Source organism: Octopus bimaculoides, chromosome 29 (genome assembly GCF_046866305.1).
Source record: "Octopus bimaculoides isolate indiv1 chromosome 29, ASM4686630v1, whole genome shotgun sequence".
Lineage (NCBI taxonomy): Eukaryota > Metazoa > Mollusca > Cephalopoda > Octopoda > Octopodidae > Octopus > Octopus bimaculoides.
Window position 1 is genome coordinate 18,233,140 of NC_142956.1, and position 16,843 is coordinate 18,249,982.

A 16,843-nucleotide genomic window follows, 5' to 3' on the forward strand; every position below is an offset into this window, starting at 1 on the left:
ATTCGCACACGAGGAAGAAATACTTATTTATGGAAATAAATTTCCCTTGGATCTATTTTAAAACGGGGGCACCAGTTTTCATTAATGTTTTATGTAGTGTTTTTGGTACCGAAAGACTTTCAAACTTCGTATATTTATCTATTTTGTGTTATAGAACAGAAAAATATTTTTGTATTCGAATTTATTTCATGTAAAAAATTGTCTTATTTCGATAATTTCTACTAATCACTGACGTCTATTCAGTTGAAAACAGTTAGCGCTGTAACGGTGTATATCGTATTAATCCCCTAACCCTAACCCTAACTAGACTGTTAACCGTAACCGTAACCGTAACCCTAACCCTAAAACTAACCCTAACTTGAGAATTCCTTTTTTTGGATCTATTTTAAAACGGGGGCGCCAGTTTTCATTAATGTTTTACGTAGTGTTTTTGGTACGGAAAGACTTTCAAACTTCGTATACTTATCTATTTTGTGTTATAGAACAGAAAAATATTTTTGTATTCGAATTTATTTCATGTAAAAAATTGTCTTATTTCGATAATTTCAACCAATCACTGACAAGTATTCAGTTGTTTTCATTTACTCCTTTGGCTGATTAAGCGATGTAAAGCGTATTTAATCTCCATACCTTCGTTTTATTTGCTTTTTTCATTTTAAATTTGCTTTAACCCAAACCCTAACCCTAACCCTAGGGTTAGGGTTAGGGTTAGGGTTAGGGTTAATTGTTTCAGAATCGTTTGTTTATGTAGTCGGCACTTAATGTATATCGGCTGAATGGACGTCGTGATTGGTTGAAATTACAGAAATACGATAACTTTAACATGGAATAACTTATGGATTTCTTCTTTTTTAAAAGAAGACTAAGAGAAAAAGATGTTTTATATGACACATTCTACCAGTGTTCCAAGTTTCAAAGTGTTTCGTTAATGAAAAATGTGGCCCCCGTTTTAAAAAAGATCCTTTCCCTTTCCAGAAAATAGTGATAACAGCGTGTGTAAACTATCATTGACGGTCCCATGGATGGTCCCATATTTAATTGTGGTTTATATTTGTTAATGAATTGTTTCTCTTAGCTTCAGGCGGCGAGCTGGCAGAATGGTTAGCCGAAGAATATGCATCATGTCGTCAGTCTTTAGGTTCAGGTTTCAAATTTCATTGAGTTCAACTTTGCCTTTCAATCTTTCGGGGACAATAAAATACGTATTACTGAAATGCTGAGGTCAATGTAATTAACTCCCCCATCCAGCAAATTTCGTAGTGTCTCTGTAGTAGAAGGGATTATGTTAGCTTTATTCGGTACCTGTGTGCTGCATGTATTATTATATTTTGTATTTAAATTGCAATCTCTGTCAAGTTTTGTAACATATCTACATTATATGACAATAAAAATACGTTTCATTCTGATGCATTTTATCAACCTTGGTATTCAAAATAAATTACCAATATGAGAGTAAATCAAGAGACAGTATCGTACCTCACTCCTCGCTTCCGTTTCATTGGTTCCAAATGAAACAGCAAAGACCAGACCATTGAAAGTGTCTTTCTCCACTTTGGCAGCACCAATAGCAAGATTGGAATACGAAACCGCGACTTGCTGCTTTTCCAGTGGAATCTTTTCTGGGATTATTTCTATAATGTCCAGCATTCTGTGAGGAAATCAAGAAAACAAGGTTCAAATGACAGTGTGGTTCAAATACGTAATTAGTTATAGGTTTAATTACACTAATTACATTAATTAACAAATCATTTTACACAACAGGTTTTACTATTGCTTTTGTTGTTGTTACTGTTGTTGCTGCTACTGCTTCCACAACATCACCACAGCCAAAACAACAACAACCACCACCACCACCATCACCACACTGGTTGGCACTCCGTCGCTTACGACGACGAGGGTTCCAGTTGATCCGATCAACGGAACAGCCTGCTCGTGAAATTAACGTGCAAGTGGCTGAGCGCTCCACAGACACGTGTACCCTTAACGTAGTTCTCGGGGATATTCAGCATGACACAGTGTGACAAGGCTGACCCTTTGAATTACAGGTACAACAGAAACAGGAAGTAAGAGTGAGAGAAAGTTGTGGTGGAAGAGTACAGCAGGGTTCGCCACCATCCCCTGCCGGAGCCTCGTGGAGCTTTTAGGTGCTTTCGCTCAATAAACACTCACAACGCCCGGTCTGGGAATCGAAACCGCGATCCTGTGACCGCGAGTCCGCTGCCCTAACGACTGGGCCATTGCGCCTCCACAACAACAAATGTGATCTGAATTTTACCTGCTGACAGTTCTGTTAGCTTTTTCTGCCTCAACCAAAATCTTCTCTGGTGCGTTTATTATATTGTTGATACTATGAAGTATTATGCGCAGTATTATATTGACGGACTCACGCCGGATCAATGGCATCATTTTCTCAAGATTTTTTACTACTAAGTCAATATCTTCTTTTTTCAAATGCAATTTCTGTGAAATATTTAGGAGTTTTGTTGTAACCGGTTCAATATTTTCTGCAATGGAAAATTTAACAAAATTTAAGGAAATTTACAGCTGCTTTGAGACGAAATTATGTGCTGTCTGGGGAGACAAAACAAAGTTGTGACGAAATATTAGATGCAAATTAAACACAACAATTAATGAATCACTGTTAGGCTTGTTGTCTCTTGAGGTCTCTGGGTGAGACTTGGATCCAACTTGTACAAATGCAAAGCAAAAGTCAAACATAAAACAATAATAATAATAAATTCCCTGATGCAGTACCAGGCAGTGGCTCTCATGGCTTCTGATCTTAATTTATTGGAAGTGTTATCATGTACATTGTTTTGTCTTGGTATAAAAGATGGGCTACAGCAAATATTATTATTATTATTATTTATGTTTGACTTTTGTTTTGCATTTGTACAAGTTGGATCCAAGTCTCACCCAGAGACCTCAAGAGACAACAAGTTAGAAGTTCATGTAGGTGTTATGCCTAGGGTACCATATATTTGGATTTGTACAGTTTTGTTGTAGTGAATGTTTAAGAAACCATAAGAAAATTATGTGTTTGCTTTAAAATTATTATTATTATTATTATTATTATTATTATTATTATTATTATTATTATTATAATTATTATTATTATTATTATTATTATTATCATCATCATCATCATCATCATCATCATTTATATCCTAAGCACAAGGCCATGGAAATTATTGGGAATGGGGGCTAGTTTCGACTCTCTGACATCTGAGTTCCAAACGTTGCAGAGATCAACTTTGCGTTTGTTACTTTCCAGGTCAATAAAAAACAGTATCCGTCCAGGCACGTTTCGTTCTGTGTTCAAATCTCACTATGGCATTTCGATGGTTTAACATAGCTCCCCGGACACCTTGCGTGTCACTAGTGAAGGAGAACCTACTTTTGATGGCGATGATGATGCCGACAATGAAGAAAAAGATGATAGTAATGATCTATACGTGATCGCGACAGAAATGTTAAGAAACCCATTACTTACCGTCATCGATTAACGTCATGTCACTTTGCTGTACTCCCAAATCACGCAATGCTTGGGAAGTGTTCAAAATGTTACTAATGTTCCGCAAAACATGATCTTTATTATCACTTGTAATAAGGACTGTACGGTAAATAGTAAATATCTCTGTGCTTTGGTACAACCTAAAATAGAAATTTAAAAAAAATATTAGTTTCAGCAACGCTAACCAGAATGTTTTAGTACACGTCAATCTAACTGGTTTTTAAAAGGTTATCTTATCCACGTAGTGGAGGCGCAATGGCTCAGTGGTTAAGGCAGCGGACTCGCGGTCATAGGATCGTGGTTTCGATTCCCAGACCGGGCGTTGTGAGTGTTTATTGAGCGAAAACACCTAAAAGCTCCACGAGGCTCCGACAGGGGATGGTGGCGAACCCTGCTGTACTCTTTCACCACAACTTTCTCTCACTCTTACTTCCTCTTTCTGTTGTGCCTGTAATTCAAAGGGTCAGCCTTGTCACACTCTGTGTCACGCTGAATATCCCCAAGAACTACGTTAAGGGTACACGTGTCTGTGGAGTGCTCAGCGACTTGCACGTTAATTTCACGAGCAGGCTGTTCCGTTGATCGGATCAACTGGAACCCTAGACGTCGTAAGCGACCGAGTGCCAACATATCCACATAGCAATACTACCAATTTCACTGTGGGAGCGAGAAAAAGTGGAAAGAAGGAAGAAAGTGTGAAAGGGGATAAAAGAAAGTGTAAGAGTCGTGCAGAATATGTATCGATACATTCACAGCGATAGTTTATTCTCTTTGTCTATTTGATGTTTGCTCTTTGTTTTATAATAATAAACAGTTCAATTGTGCATTACAAATACGGAATAGTTGTTTTATTGTAATTAATACATGCAGTGAATAACAAGAGAACATTACGAATAAATTTGGTAAATGTTTTTGCTTACCCGCTATATTCAACTTTAAATGACCCTCTCAAGGTTGATAAAGCATGTTCTATCTGCAATAGTTGTATATATATATATATATATATATATATATATAGTTTATTATTTAGTTGAATGTCTTAAGTTTGTCTTATATAGCAGGGGTTTTCAAACTGTGGTCCGCGGACCACGGGGGGTCCGTAAGGAAAAGACAGGGGGTCCGTAGACAGCAAATACTTTTTACGGGCAATTTGATTATATATATATTTTTTAATCGAAATCTTTTAATTGACAATAAACTTATTTGTTAAAAACTGTTAAATAAATAAATGCAAAAATATATTATTATTTTAAGCAAATATTTATGAATAAATTTCATAAGCGTTTATAAGAGGGTCCCTAAGGTAAAACCTGAAATACAAAGGGGTCCGCAAGTCAAAAAGTTTGAAAACCCCTGATCTAGTGCAGGGGTCTTCAAATTGTGGTCCGCGGACCACAGGGGGTCCGCAAGGACAAGACAGGGGGTCCGTGGACAGCAAATACTTTTTATGGGCAATTTGATTTTATATATGTTTTTTTAACCGAAATCTTTTAATTGACAATAAACCTATTTGTTAAATACTGTTAAATAAATAAATGCAAAAATATATATTATTTTAAGGAAATATTTATGAATAAATTTCATAAGCGTTTATAAGGGTCCCTAAGGTAAAGCCTGAAATATAAAGGGGTCCGCAAGTCAAAAATTTTGAAAACCCCTGTTATATAGCACATGTATGTGTGTGAGAGAGAGGGGGAGCGTTAGAAAATATACACCTACTCACAGCTCTAGATACATTTTCAAAATGGTTTTTATATTCATTGCAGTTTTTGGAAATCGGATGTCGGTCAATGGTATAAATCAGATGATATTCAAAGGTATTGTTCCAATCTATTCAAGAACATAAAAGACAAAAAAAAAAACCCCAAAAAACTGAGATATTGCTATTATATATGAGACACATGTCGCAAAGTTCAACGTTGATGGGGTGACCATTCGGCACAAGTTCAAAATGCAAGATTCCTTCCACGTTCCACCAAACAGAGATCATGATCTTTCCAAATTGATTCCGCTTTGGAACGGATCGAGGAATTTGAATTTTGGGGAACCAACGCTTGCTCTGATCGTGATTGACCAGGTAGACCCACTTGTCGCCTGATGTCACAATTCGCATCTAAAACCGGTCATCCAACTGAATGTTGAGCAATTAGCGGCAAATTTCTATTCTCTTGGCAGCTTGCGCTTCGGTCAATTCGTAATCTTTTTGTGGCTGTTTGTGGATAAGATCAGGTTGCTCGAGAGGAACGTGACACTAACTGAATGGACACACACCACAAAAATATAAAACAGCATTATTTTAACACAGCGCACAAACTTTTTCTTCAATCTAATACATTTATTACAAAGATATACATATGTATACATACAATGAAACATCTCATATATTAACTATTACACTATGCTCTTATTAATCATTCATCTGTAATAAATTAGATGGATTAAATCAGAAATAAAACAACAATTACCCATGAAATCATTCTTGTTACATTGGTTTCCGCTGCAGCAAGCTACACACGAAGTGCCATTGGCCCATTCATTGCATGTAGAAGTATTGTTTCTCATAGCTTCAAGGCAGTTTCTGTATGTGCTGCAAAATCTTTCAAACTTCAGTGTGACGCCACTCATTGATAGTTTATATTGGCATACAAGCTGTAATAATGAATACAAAAATCATAGTCTACTACCACAGCAAGTACTACTACAACTAATGTTGCTAACAACACAACAACAACTACAGCAGCAGCAGCAGCAGCAGCAGCAGCAGCAAAGCGGGTTGTTTAACAATTGATAACTTCAAAAGTATTCAAAATAACAAACGAAATCGAAGCAAACTGACAAGGTGTTGACAGATGAATTTAAGTTATCCCCTGTAGAATATATTAATATATACCACTTATAAAGGATGTTTTATAATTGCCTACAGTAGCCAATGTGCTTAAACCATACACGAATACGACCATCAAAGCACAGAGCATATTGGCACCACACCGCTCCGTTATCTATCACCAAGAACAAAAATGATAGATAATTCCAATAAACCAGTATCTGTTAGTCAAGGCCTCTTAATCGCGGAATGCACTGTGAATTTTTGCACAAAATATACAAACAAATCAAGCGTGAAAACCTCATGAACAATTAAGGAAAGCACGGTAAAGGCTGCCTGGTCATACTAAGTTGCTACTGACAGCTGTGGATATGCTTTAAGAGAAAAGAAGAAAGTAAGATTTTAGTTTACCTCTGCTCCTGTACAGTTTGTCACTTCTGAATCATTACACATCATTCCTGAACACGTTTGACACTGCAAATTTTTTTGGAATAATGAGTAATCTACAAAATAGAAAAGAATATCCGTATTTCGGGATCAAATAGTGTAATATATAGCAACATCAGGAAACATTTATTTTATTAGTTAGATATATAAATTATATATAAGTTACTCTTTCAATCTTTCACTTGTTTCAGTCATTTGACTGTGGCCATGCTAGAGCACCGCCGTTAGTCGAGCAAATCGACCCCAGGACTTATTCTATCGGTCTCTTTTGCCAAACCGCTAAGTTACGGGGACGCAAACACACCAGCATCGGTTGTCAAGCGATGCTGGAGGAAGGACAAACACATACACACAAACACACATACATATATATTATATATATATACATATATATATATATATATATATGTATATATATATATATATATATATACATATATACGACGGGCTTCTTTCAGTTTCCGTCTACCAAATCCACTCACAAGGCTTTGGTTGGCCCGAGGTTATAGTAGAAGACACTTGCCCAAGGAGCCACGCAGTGGGACTGAACCCGGAACCATGTGGTTGGTAAGCAAGCTACTTACCACACAGCCACTCCTACACCTAAAATTTTTTAAAGAAAAGGAAGCAACAGAAGCAAGAAGGATTCTACTAACATTTGCTTTGCGTATGATTCATTATAGATATTGGTTCGTCTTCTTCGTTGTCTAAACCTCGTAGACATTTGCCCAGGACATCCACAGTTCTGTTGTATGTACTGGTCATATAATTTACCACGGCCGGGAGATGATATCCACACTTCAAGTTCTTATTGCCGATGAGGTTGCTGCAATTATAAATAGAACTTTAACTGATTAAGGTTCAGAAAAATAGAGAAACCTACGCTTGATTTGTCTCAGTAATGCCACGCCCCCTGGCTCACAAAACTAGAAATTCTCCCATCTGCTGTCAATTGCAGTAAAATTTTGGTCGTACAACATTCATATCCGCTGCAAATTGGGCGCATTGGAGGAAATCCTTCGAAATTTTTGTGTAATTACGGAGACAATAATAATAATAATAATAATAATAATAATAATAATAATAATAATAATAATAATAATAATAATAATAATAATAGTTATAGTCGCCCTAGGAATGCTAGCAAAACGGTCTAATTGCTACCTAGCTCAGATACGAGGAAACCCCAAATTGGCAGAAATTCAAAAGATAGTGCTCTTCGGAAATGCCCATATCCTACGTAAATTACTGTCTAAGTAATCTCAAATTTTAAAACAGACTCATAACTCTCTTATGCTGTCTTAAAGATTCTCTATAACAATATTATGTACAAAACCAAACATATGACACCCTAGGCATAACACCAACATAAACTTCTAACTTGTTGTCTCTTGAGGCCTCTGGGTGAGATTTGGAGCCAACTTGTACAAATGCAAAGCAAAAGCCAAACATAATAATAATAATAATAATAATAATAATAACATTGAAAAATACCTTAGAAATGAGAACCCAGGTTCGAAATAGCCACAGTCAAATGACCGAGAAAATAAAAGTATAAACGAAAAAAGAATATATATGTATATATATATATATATATATATATATATATATATATATATATATATATATATATATATATATATATATATATATATATATATATACATATACATATATGTATGCTGTATGTATGTATATATACACACACATATGTATGTATAACTCTCTATCTATCTATATTCATTTATATACATGTACATGCGTATGTCGGCCACTGAACTAACAGCAATTGGGAATTTGATGTTCTCCGTTAATGATATTACAAAGTGTTTCACTTTTCCAAGAAATAAAGACATTTGTTGTACATACATCTTCTTTATATTGGGAAGGAATAAGAAAGCGCCATCCTCAATCATTTGTATTTGGTTTCTGCTCAAATTTCTGAAAGAAAGAGACAAAGTTAAGATGAAATACGTAAAAACCAATAAATCAATTTTTTTTCCTGTTAAATACTTTCTAAATTTCCCTTTAGTCAACACTGACATAATAAACACTCAGATTCATTGTACAGTTCTTTACTTCTCTGTATGGTTGCCATGTTGGTGTAATTTGCACAGGAATAGGTTCAATGAACGTAGGTTAAATATGCTGAATCAAGAAGAAATATTCTGTGATACCGCAAAAACAAATTCATTTATATACATGCACATGCGTATGTCGGTCACTGAACTAACAGCAACTGGGAATTTGATGTTCTCTGTTTATGATATTACAAAGATGGGAAAATGATAAATATTCAGAAAGATACAATCAGAGATTAAGAAAGTAAAATAGAATAAAAGAAAATATAATCATTATATAGTTATGCACTCAATCAAAATACTCACGTACCTTCAAACACAATATCCCACACATAATCAGAGAAAATGTGATTTATAAAGGGCAAAGTGAGTGTGAAGAAAGGAAGATTGGAAGATGATAAATATTCAGAAGAAAGATACAATCAGAGAATTAATATCAGAAAGAGATAGCTAACTTACAAATCCTCTAAACTATAAAGATTTTGGAAAGTCTCTTGTGTTATACTCGACATTTTATTATTGGATAGGTCTCTGTAAGATAAAAAAGAGAAATGATTAGTATGCACGAGATTTGGGGTGAAATATTAATTATAGAGTTTAATCAATGAGATGCAGAAAGAAAAATCAGAGAGATAAATGTGAAATAATTAGATGATGTTCATGATGGCTAATGATTATGATGATAATTAAGATGCAACTTTATTTTATATACTTTTGACCTAGGTGCCTTATGTTAAAACTTCCCCTGCTCCATTATATACTGGTCGGCTAGTAGAGAACCCCCCCCCCCACCTATAGTAGTTTGTCACTAAACCCAAAGAAAATTTGTAACTATATGATCCATATTTGGTGTCTATATTATAATTAAGATGATGAGTGAACATTACGTTGAGTGACGTGGAAGATAATAATGATAATGATGATGGATTTCATGGTGATGATGATGATGGAAATTAGAGAAGAAAAAATAAATTCAAGTCATTATGATGATGGAGATGATGCTGCTGATGTTGCCATTGCTAACTCTGCTGCTACGGTGGATTACGATGATGAAGGTGGGTGGGGACGATGATGAAGGTGGGTGGGGACGATGATGAAGGTGGGTGGGGACGATGATGACGGTGGGTGGGGACCATGATGACGGTGGGTGGGGACGATGATGACGGTGCTGTCAGAGAGAATAGAAACGAGTGAGGAGAATGACCACGATTAAGAAGATGGTGATTGTCATGGCGACGAAGTAAAATTGAGAAAAGTTGAAGCAAAAAATGGAGATGGATGGGAAGAAGCAAAGAGATGTTGATGAATAAGAAACAGATGAAGATGTTTCAGTCGGAAAAACTCAACCTCACTGGAAGAGCGAAAGGGTTTTACATTATTTACATTATTTACATTATTTACATTATTTACATTTGACGGATATTTGTCCTCATCTTGTTTGTTGTTAACACAACGTTTCGGCTGATATACCCTCCAGCCTTCGTCAGGTGTCTTGGGAAAATTTCGAACCTGGGTTCTCATTCCTAACGATGTTACTATTATTATTATTATATTATTATTATTATTATTAATCAGGTCGCTGCCGTGAATCGAAACGTTGTGTTAACAACAAACAAGATGAGGACAAATATCCGTCAAATGTAAATAATGTAAATAATTCCTCATCTCTTAAATATAGAACAGAAAGGGTTTTGTTTATGATTTTCATTTTATACCTCAAATGAAAAAGAATAAAAAAACTTGGAAAAAGAAATGAAGAAAATAAAGGACAGATCGACATAGGCAAACTGAACGACGTAAACATAGATAGGCACATATAGACACTTATTCATATAATATCAAACACCTATATATACAACAAACTCTAAGATTCTCACACACATTCACACACAGTCTTACACACATACTTAGAGTGAATATCAGTTAGAGACGTGTCAAGAAACGTCTACGAAATAGGGAAATACATTCAAAAAGATGTATGATCAAGACACATCCTACTTACAATGTCTTTAATCCGGTAAGTTTTTTGAAGGTATGTTGTTTCAAACTTGAAATTGCATTGCTGGATAGATCTCTGTAAAATATAAGCTAATTGCTAAGAGATAGTATATTAGATATTATGTCAAATCAATACGATGCCGGAAGAAGAGAAAAAGAATTGTAAGTGAAAGACGTTGATGAAAAAGATGAGGACAATGATGAATGACAATGATGATGATGGTGACTGATCACGAAGATAGTGATATTGATGAAGGTGGGGATAATGATAAGGTTGATGATTATGATGATAGTGAGATAATAAAGATGAATTTGATGATGATGTTGACGATGAAGGTGGTGGTTGTGTTGATGACAATAAACATAAGGATTATGATGACAAATGAGGAAATAAGTAAAAAAAGTTAAAGGAGAAAAAAAGAATGATAAAAAGAAGTGAAGACAAGTAAAACTTGATACGTAAGAAATAGAAAACGAAGAAGGGGAACGTGATAAAGGAGATTAGTTTATACATGTGTGTGTGAGAGTTCTTGTATAGATCATATATTTATACAGATCTCTGCGACTGTCAGTAAAACAGATGCTTCATGAAAAAGAAAAAATTTATCGGAATGTATAGTTATCCACACATTGCAAACACAAATATACATAAAAACATACACACAGCTATACACATAATATCAAGCAATGATATCTTCACACACTATGGCACACATATTGAGAGAGAATGTGAATTAGAAAAGAGCAGAAAGAAGTATAAGAAACAAAGATGGGAAGATATTAAATACTTAGAACTCAAGGAAATAGTATCTACAAAACTGATTCAGCTTACATCTCTTTTAACTTGGGAAGATTTACAAAAGATTCTTTTTCAATTTTCGAGATTTTATTATCGGATAATCGTCTGTAAGATAAAAGAATTGGTAAGTTATAATATAGACGAGATTAATCATAAAATTTAAAGTATTATGTCTAATCAATTAGATACCGAAGTGAAAATATTAGATGAAGATGATAGCGATGATGACGTAGATGATGATGATATCACTGGAGGTGGGGTGGTAGTGACGGTCGTCCTGCTGGTGCAGTGGAATAAGTTGTGGGGATATTTTATATGCGTGCCTATATATATATATATATATATATATAAAGGGATAAAACTCTTTTACAAGAATTTTATCAAGAAGCCAGTGTGTAACAGAAAAATAATAACGCCACACAGTGGACTTCTCAAAGTTTATTTAAAAGAAAGTTGGTCATCTTCTGTTGGTTGTTTTTCCTCGCATTAGGTACTAAATGTGGTTATTTTGAGAAGTCCACTGTGTGGCGTTATTATTTTTCTGTAATAATGCCCTTTATATATATATATATATATATATATATAATTTAAATGAGAGTTTTGACGCTAATATCCATTATTATTGAAGTTTATTACCTATGTCAACATTTCTGTATAAGGTTATATTTAACTGTCAATTCCATAAGGAGTCTACTATTGATCTTTGTGGAGATGATTTGAGTTCTCGCGAGGTTCAATTCAGCCAAGTCGTGATACATTTTGTCGAGGAAACGCGGTGGTCTAAATACCTTTAGATTCTCGATCTTTGGCATTCAGCTACAATCCGTTAGCGACAAATCAGTGAATGCCCCTGAAAAATGGATTACATGCACATCTGAGAAGCACATAATCAGTCTGGGAAACCAATGAAGAATAGAAAATCTGGTTATCCAAAGTGGTCAAGTCAGATTCTTCGGGTACATTTAAGACCAGGATCTAGGGATGGCATTAAATACTCAGAAATATATAATCAAAGAAAAAGTATCTTCGAAACTGATTCAACTTACATCTCATATAACTCAGGAAGATTTACAAAGGTTTCTTTTTCAATTTTCGAGATGCTATTGTTGCATAATCGTCTGTATAATAATAAAAAAAAAGTTATAATATAGACGAGATTAGTCATAAAATGTAAAGTAATATGTCTAATCAATTAGATACAGGAAGAGAAAAAAAGAAGCGAATGTATTCGATGGCGAAGATGTTAATGATGTGTGAAAATTAAGATGATAATAATGATGAGTGATGATGAAGTTGTGTGATGATGAAGTTGAGTGATGATGAAGTTGAGTGATGATGAAGTTGAGTGATGATGAAGTTGAGTGAGAATGAAGTTGATGATAATAATGAGGATGATCCTGGTGAGGCTAATAATTATGGATGATACTGACCGTTTTGACGATGATGATGATGATGTGAAACGTAATCAAATTGGAAAAGGAGAGAAGGATTAGAAAAACATTTGGCCGATCTTCGTATATGAAAATCGAATATTCCCAGTGAAGAGGAATCAGCGGCTTTCTGTGGAGATGTTTGATTTCCCAGCATCTACAGTCCAAGAGAGTCAGGTTGTTCCTTTGGAAATTGCTGTATTTTATCGGTGCTCGGGCAAAGTTACCTCCCATGAAAAATATTTACAGATATATATACAAATATATAGTTACAGATATATAGTATAAAGAGGATGTGAGTTGGAGAAAACAAAGAGAGAAAGAGAAATAGATGAGCGGACATTAAAGAGTAAGGCACATAAAAAACAAGTATCTAGCCTCAGCAATACGGCTTCAACTTACAAAATCTGTAAGCTGTTCAGCCCCTGAAATGTGCCATGTTCAATATTCGATATTGTATTATTTTGTAGGTATCTGCAAGACAAAAGAAAATTGATAAGAAATAATAGAGAGGAAAATAATCACAAAACTTTAAATATTATGATTAAAAACTAGCATGCGGACATAGAAGAAAACGAAGTAGAATTGACAGATGTAGATGAAGACGATAATGATTTGAGTGAATGTGTGTGTGTGTGTGTGTGTGTGTGTGTGTGTGTGTATGTGTATATATATATATATATATATATATATATATATATATATATATATATATATATATATATATATATATATATATATATATATATATATATATATATATATATATATATGCATATATATATATATGCATATATATATGTATATATATAAAAATGACCAGTAACTGGTCTGTCAATATGCTAGAAGAAGATCACTTAAAAAATTCTCAAAGAAAGTGATCTGTTAAGTGATCTTCTTCTAGCATATTGACAGACCAGTTACTGGTCATTTTTATATACACAAGTACTATAATCCTTTTAGGATCTCGAAAATTTTTTCCTGAACCTTCTGATTCTTTTAATGTGCCAGTTTCCTGGTATTAAATTGATATTAATTAATATCGAATTTTTACCCTATTATGTTAATTATATGTATATATATGTATGTGTTTGTGTGTCTGTTCAGGCGTAAAGTCCTTTCAGGCGTAAAGTCCTTTCAGGCGTAAAGTTATTCAGCCAACAACCTTGTACTTCATCGAAGCCTGGTTCTTTCCGTTAACAATGCCCTACGATTCCTAGATATTATTCAGTCGTCGCTGAGTATCCGAATGCCATTATATAACTTGTTAAATTGTATTTCCTCTGTAACCGAGCAGCCGTTTTTAAGGAAGTTGAGTTTTCTTCTTTCCAAAGAGCAACAATTTCATCTTCTTTAGTCTCTTTCCTTAAACGAATCTTGGTGTTTGCACTTCGTAAAACCAATCACAGCGGCACATACCATAAATACACACTTCTTAAATTTCTTCCAGTAATTTTCACATTCCAGCAGTTCCAATTTTACCCCAAACCATGCTTTGATCTTAGCATGGTTTTGATGGAAAACAGCCTAACTCTTTGGAAGAGTAAAACAAATGTCTTATGATCTACTTAGTAATTCTTATTCAAAAGGTAAGCGAATAACATGGCAAAAGAAAAGGAAGAAAATTAAATGAATAAATAACTATACACAGATTCAGACACAAATATACATATGAACATGCAAACACTTATACATATAATATCAAACACCGAGGTTATATTCAAACATTCAGAGACAGAAAGTGGGTTAGAGGAAGACAAAGAGAAGGATAAGAAAGAAAGATAGGCAGACATTAAATATTTACGAATACATATGCAATGAAGGAAATACTATCATGGAAACAAATCCAACTTACAATTGTTCTAAATTTGAAAGATGTTTGAGTGATTCTTTTTCAATATTCGAGATTTCATTATTGTCTAGTTGTCTGGAAGATAAAAAAATAGAATTGGTATGAAATAATATATAGGAAATTAGACGTAAAATTTAAAATTAAATATGCCAAAGGGATTACATGCAGTAAGATAAGAAAAAGCGGTAGAAAAATCTAGATGAAGGAGATGATGATAATGATTACTGACGATCATGATGATAATGAGAATGAGTTATGATGAAGTTGATTAATGATGAAGATGATGATAATTATGATGAGGAGGTTGATGATGTTGATTCTGTGTATATATATAGAGAAGGGCAATAGAGACTTAAGAAAGGAGGTTGGCAAGACATTAGATATTTAGAAATATAGTCAAGGTAGTAGTATCAGCAAGACTGATCCAACTTACAGAGACTCTAAGCTGAGAAGATTTCGGAATGATTCGTCTTCAATTTTCGTGATTTTATTATTGGATAGATAGCTGAAAAATAAAAGAGAATTGATACGAAATAATATATAAGAGGATATAGATAATACAGGCACTCCCCATACACACACATGCACTTACAAAACATAGACACACATTGAGAGATACGCATGCGTAGACACATACAATAGGAATACATAATACAAAATGGCTGATAGTTAACCAGGTGGGACACACATAACAAAGAAGAAAGCAAAGGACCACTGATGAGGTCACAGAAGTGTGACGAAAGAACTCTGGCCGAAATATATATATATATATATATATATATATATATATATATATATATATATATATATATATATATGTATGTGTGTGTATGTGTTTGTGTGTCTGTGTTTGTCCCCCCAACATCGCTTGACAACCGATGCTTGTGTGTTTATGTCCCCGTAACTTAGCGGTTCGGCAAAACAGACCGATAGAATAAGTACTAGGCATCCAAAGAATAAGTCCTGGGGTCGATTTGCTCGACTAAAGGCGGTGCTCCAGCATGGCCACAGTCAAATGACTGAAACAAGTAAAAGAGTAAAAGAGTAAATACTTACAAATATTCAACAGTGCCGGAGATATTTTGTGGAACAGATGACAAATCGAGATATTCACAACTTACACGTTGACTCTTACATTCACATAACTTGCAAACGTCAGAAACAGCGTGAGCCTCCAAAAACAGCCTCAGGTATAGTAGCAACACAAAAGTCAACATGACATGGAAATTTTGCCGGAACATATTTTCAAGCGTAGATTAATCTGTGAAAAAAAGAAAATACAAAATATCAGACACTCCAATACTATTTAATTTATATTGCAGATTCTTTGAAGGGCAAAAATTGTCGCCTGTTTCATGAGTTGAATTTCTCCCGGGTTTCATTTAAGTTCAATGTCATAATTAAAGTTTAAAAAAAGCTGAATCTCGATCAATCAATGTGAAGAGCGTAATTATAGATTATAGCTTTAATGATAATGATTTAGCGATAATGTCAAATAAAGCCTAAACACCACCTATCACCCTGAAATACACATACACACACATACTCGCGCGCACACAAACACGCCTGCGCACACACAAACACACATTTGTATATGTATGATGTGGAGGCGCAATGGCCCAGTGGTTAGGGCAGTGGACTCGCAGTCATAGGATCGCAGTTTCGATTCCCGGACCGGGCGTTGTGAGTGTTTATTGAGCGAAAACACCTAAAAGCTCCACGAGGCTCCGGCAGGGGATGGTGGCGAACCCTGCTGTACTCTTCCACCACAACTTTCTCTCACTCTTACTTCCTCTTTCTGTTGTGCCTGTAATTCAAAGGGTCAGCCTTGTCACACTCTGTGTCACGCTGAATATCCCCGAGAACTACGTTAAGGGTACACGTGTCTGTGGAGTGCT

At 34.7% G+C, this 16,843-nt stretch overlaps 1 protein-coding gene across 6 annotated transcripts in view; it reads right to left on the minus strand.

Annotated features, from left to right (window-relative positions):
• The window catches only part of LOC128251244 (uncharacterized), a 33,893-nt gene that overhangs the window by 12,926 nt on the left and 4,124 nt on the right, over positions 1–16,843 (minus strand). For all 6 annotated transcript variants that reach the window (XR_016238919.1, XR_016238920.1, XM_089344935.1 and 3 more), the window contains exons 2-18: positions 16,002–16,206; positions 15,379–15,450; positions 14,949–15,020; positions 13,496–13,567; positions 12,710–12,781; positions 11,697–11,768; positions 10,869–10,940; positions 9,326–9,397; positions 8,655–8,726; positions 7,442–7,611; positions 6,750–6,841; positions 5,980–6,163; positions 5,238–5,344; positions 4,435–4,487; positions 3,494–3,654; positions 2,276–2,504; positions 1,477–1,648 (exon numbers count right to left, since the gene is read on the minus strand). Coding sequence is in view for 4 of the 6 variants with exons in the window: in XM_089344935.1 (XP_089201061.1) it covers positions 1,477–1,648; positions 2,276–2,504; positions 3,494–3,654; positions 4,435–4,487; positions 5,238–5,344; positions 5,980–6,163; positions 6,750–6,841; positions 7,442–7,611; positions 8,655–8,726; positions 9,326–9,397; positions 10,869–10,940; positions 11,697–11,768; positions 12,710–12,781; positions 13,496–13,567; positions 14,949–15,020; positions 15,379–15,450; positions 16,002–16,186 (1,929 nt within the window). In the remaining 2 variants the exon portion in view is untranslated. The remainder of the gene's footprint in view (positions 1–1,476; positions 1,649–2,275; positions 2,505–3,493; positions 3,655–4,434; positions 4,488–5,237; positions 5,345–5,979; positions 6,164–6,749; positions 6,842–7,441; positions 7,612–8,654; positions 8,727–9,325; positions 9,398–10,868; positions 10,941–11,696; positions 11,769–12,709; positions 12,782–13,495; positions 13,568–14,948; positions 15,021–15,378; positions 15,451–16,001; positions 16,207–16,843) is intronic.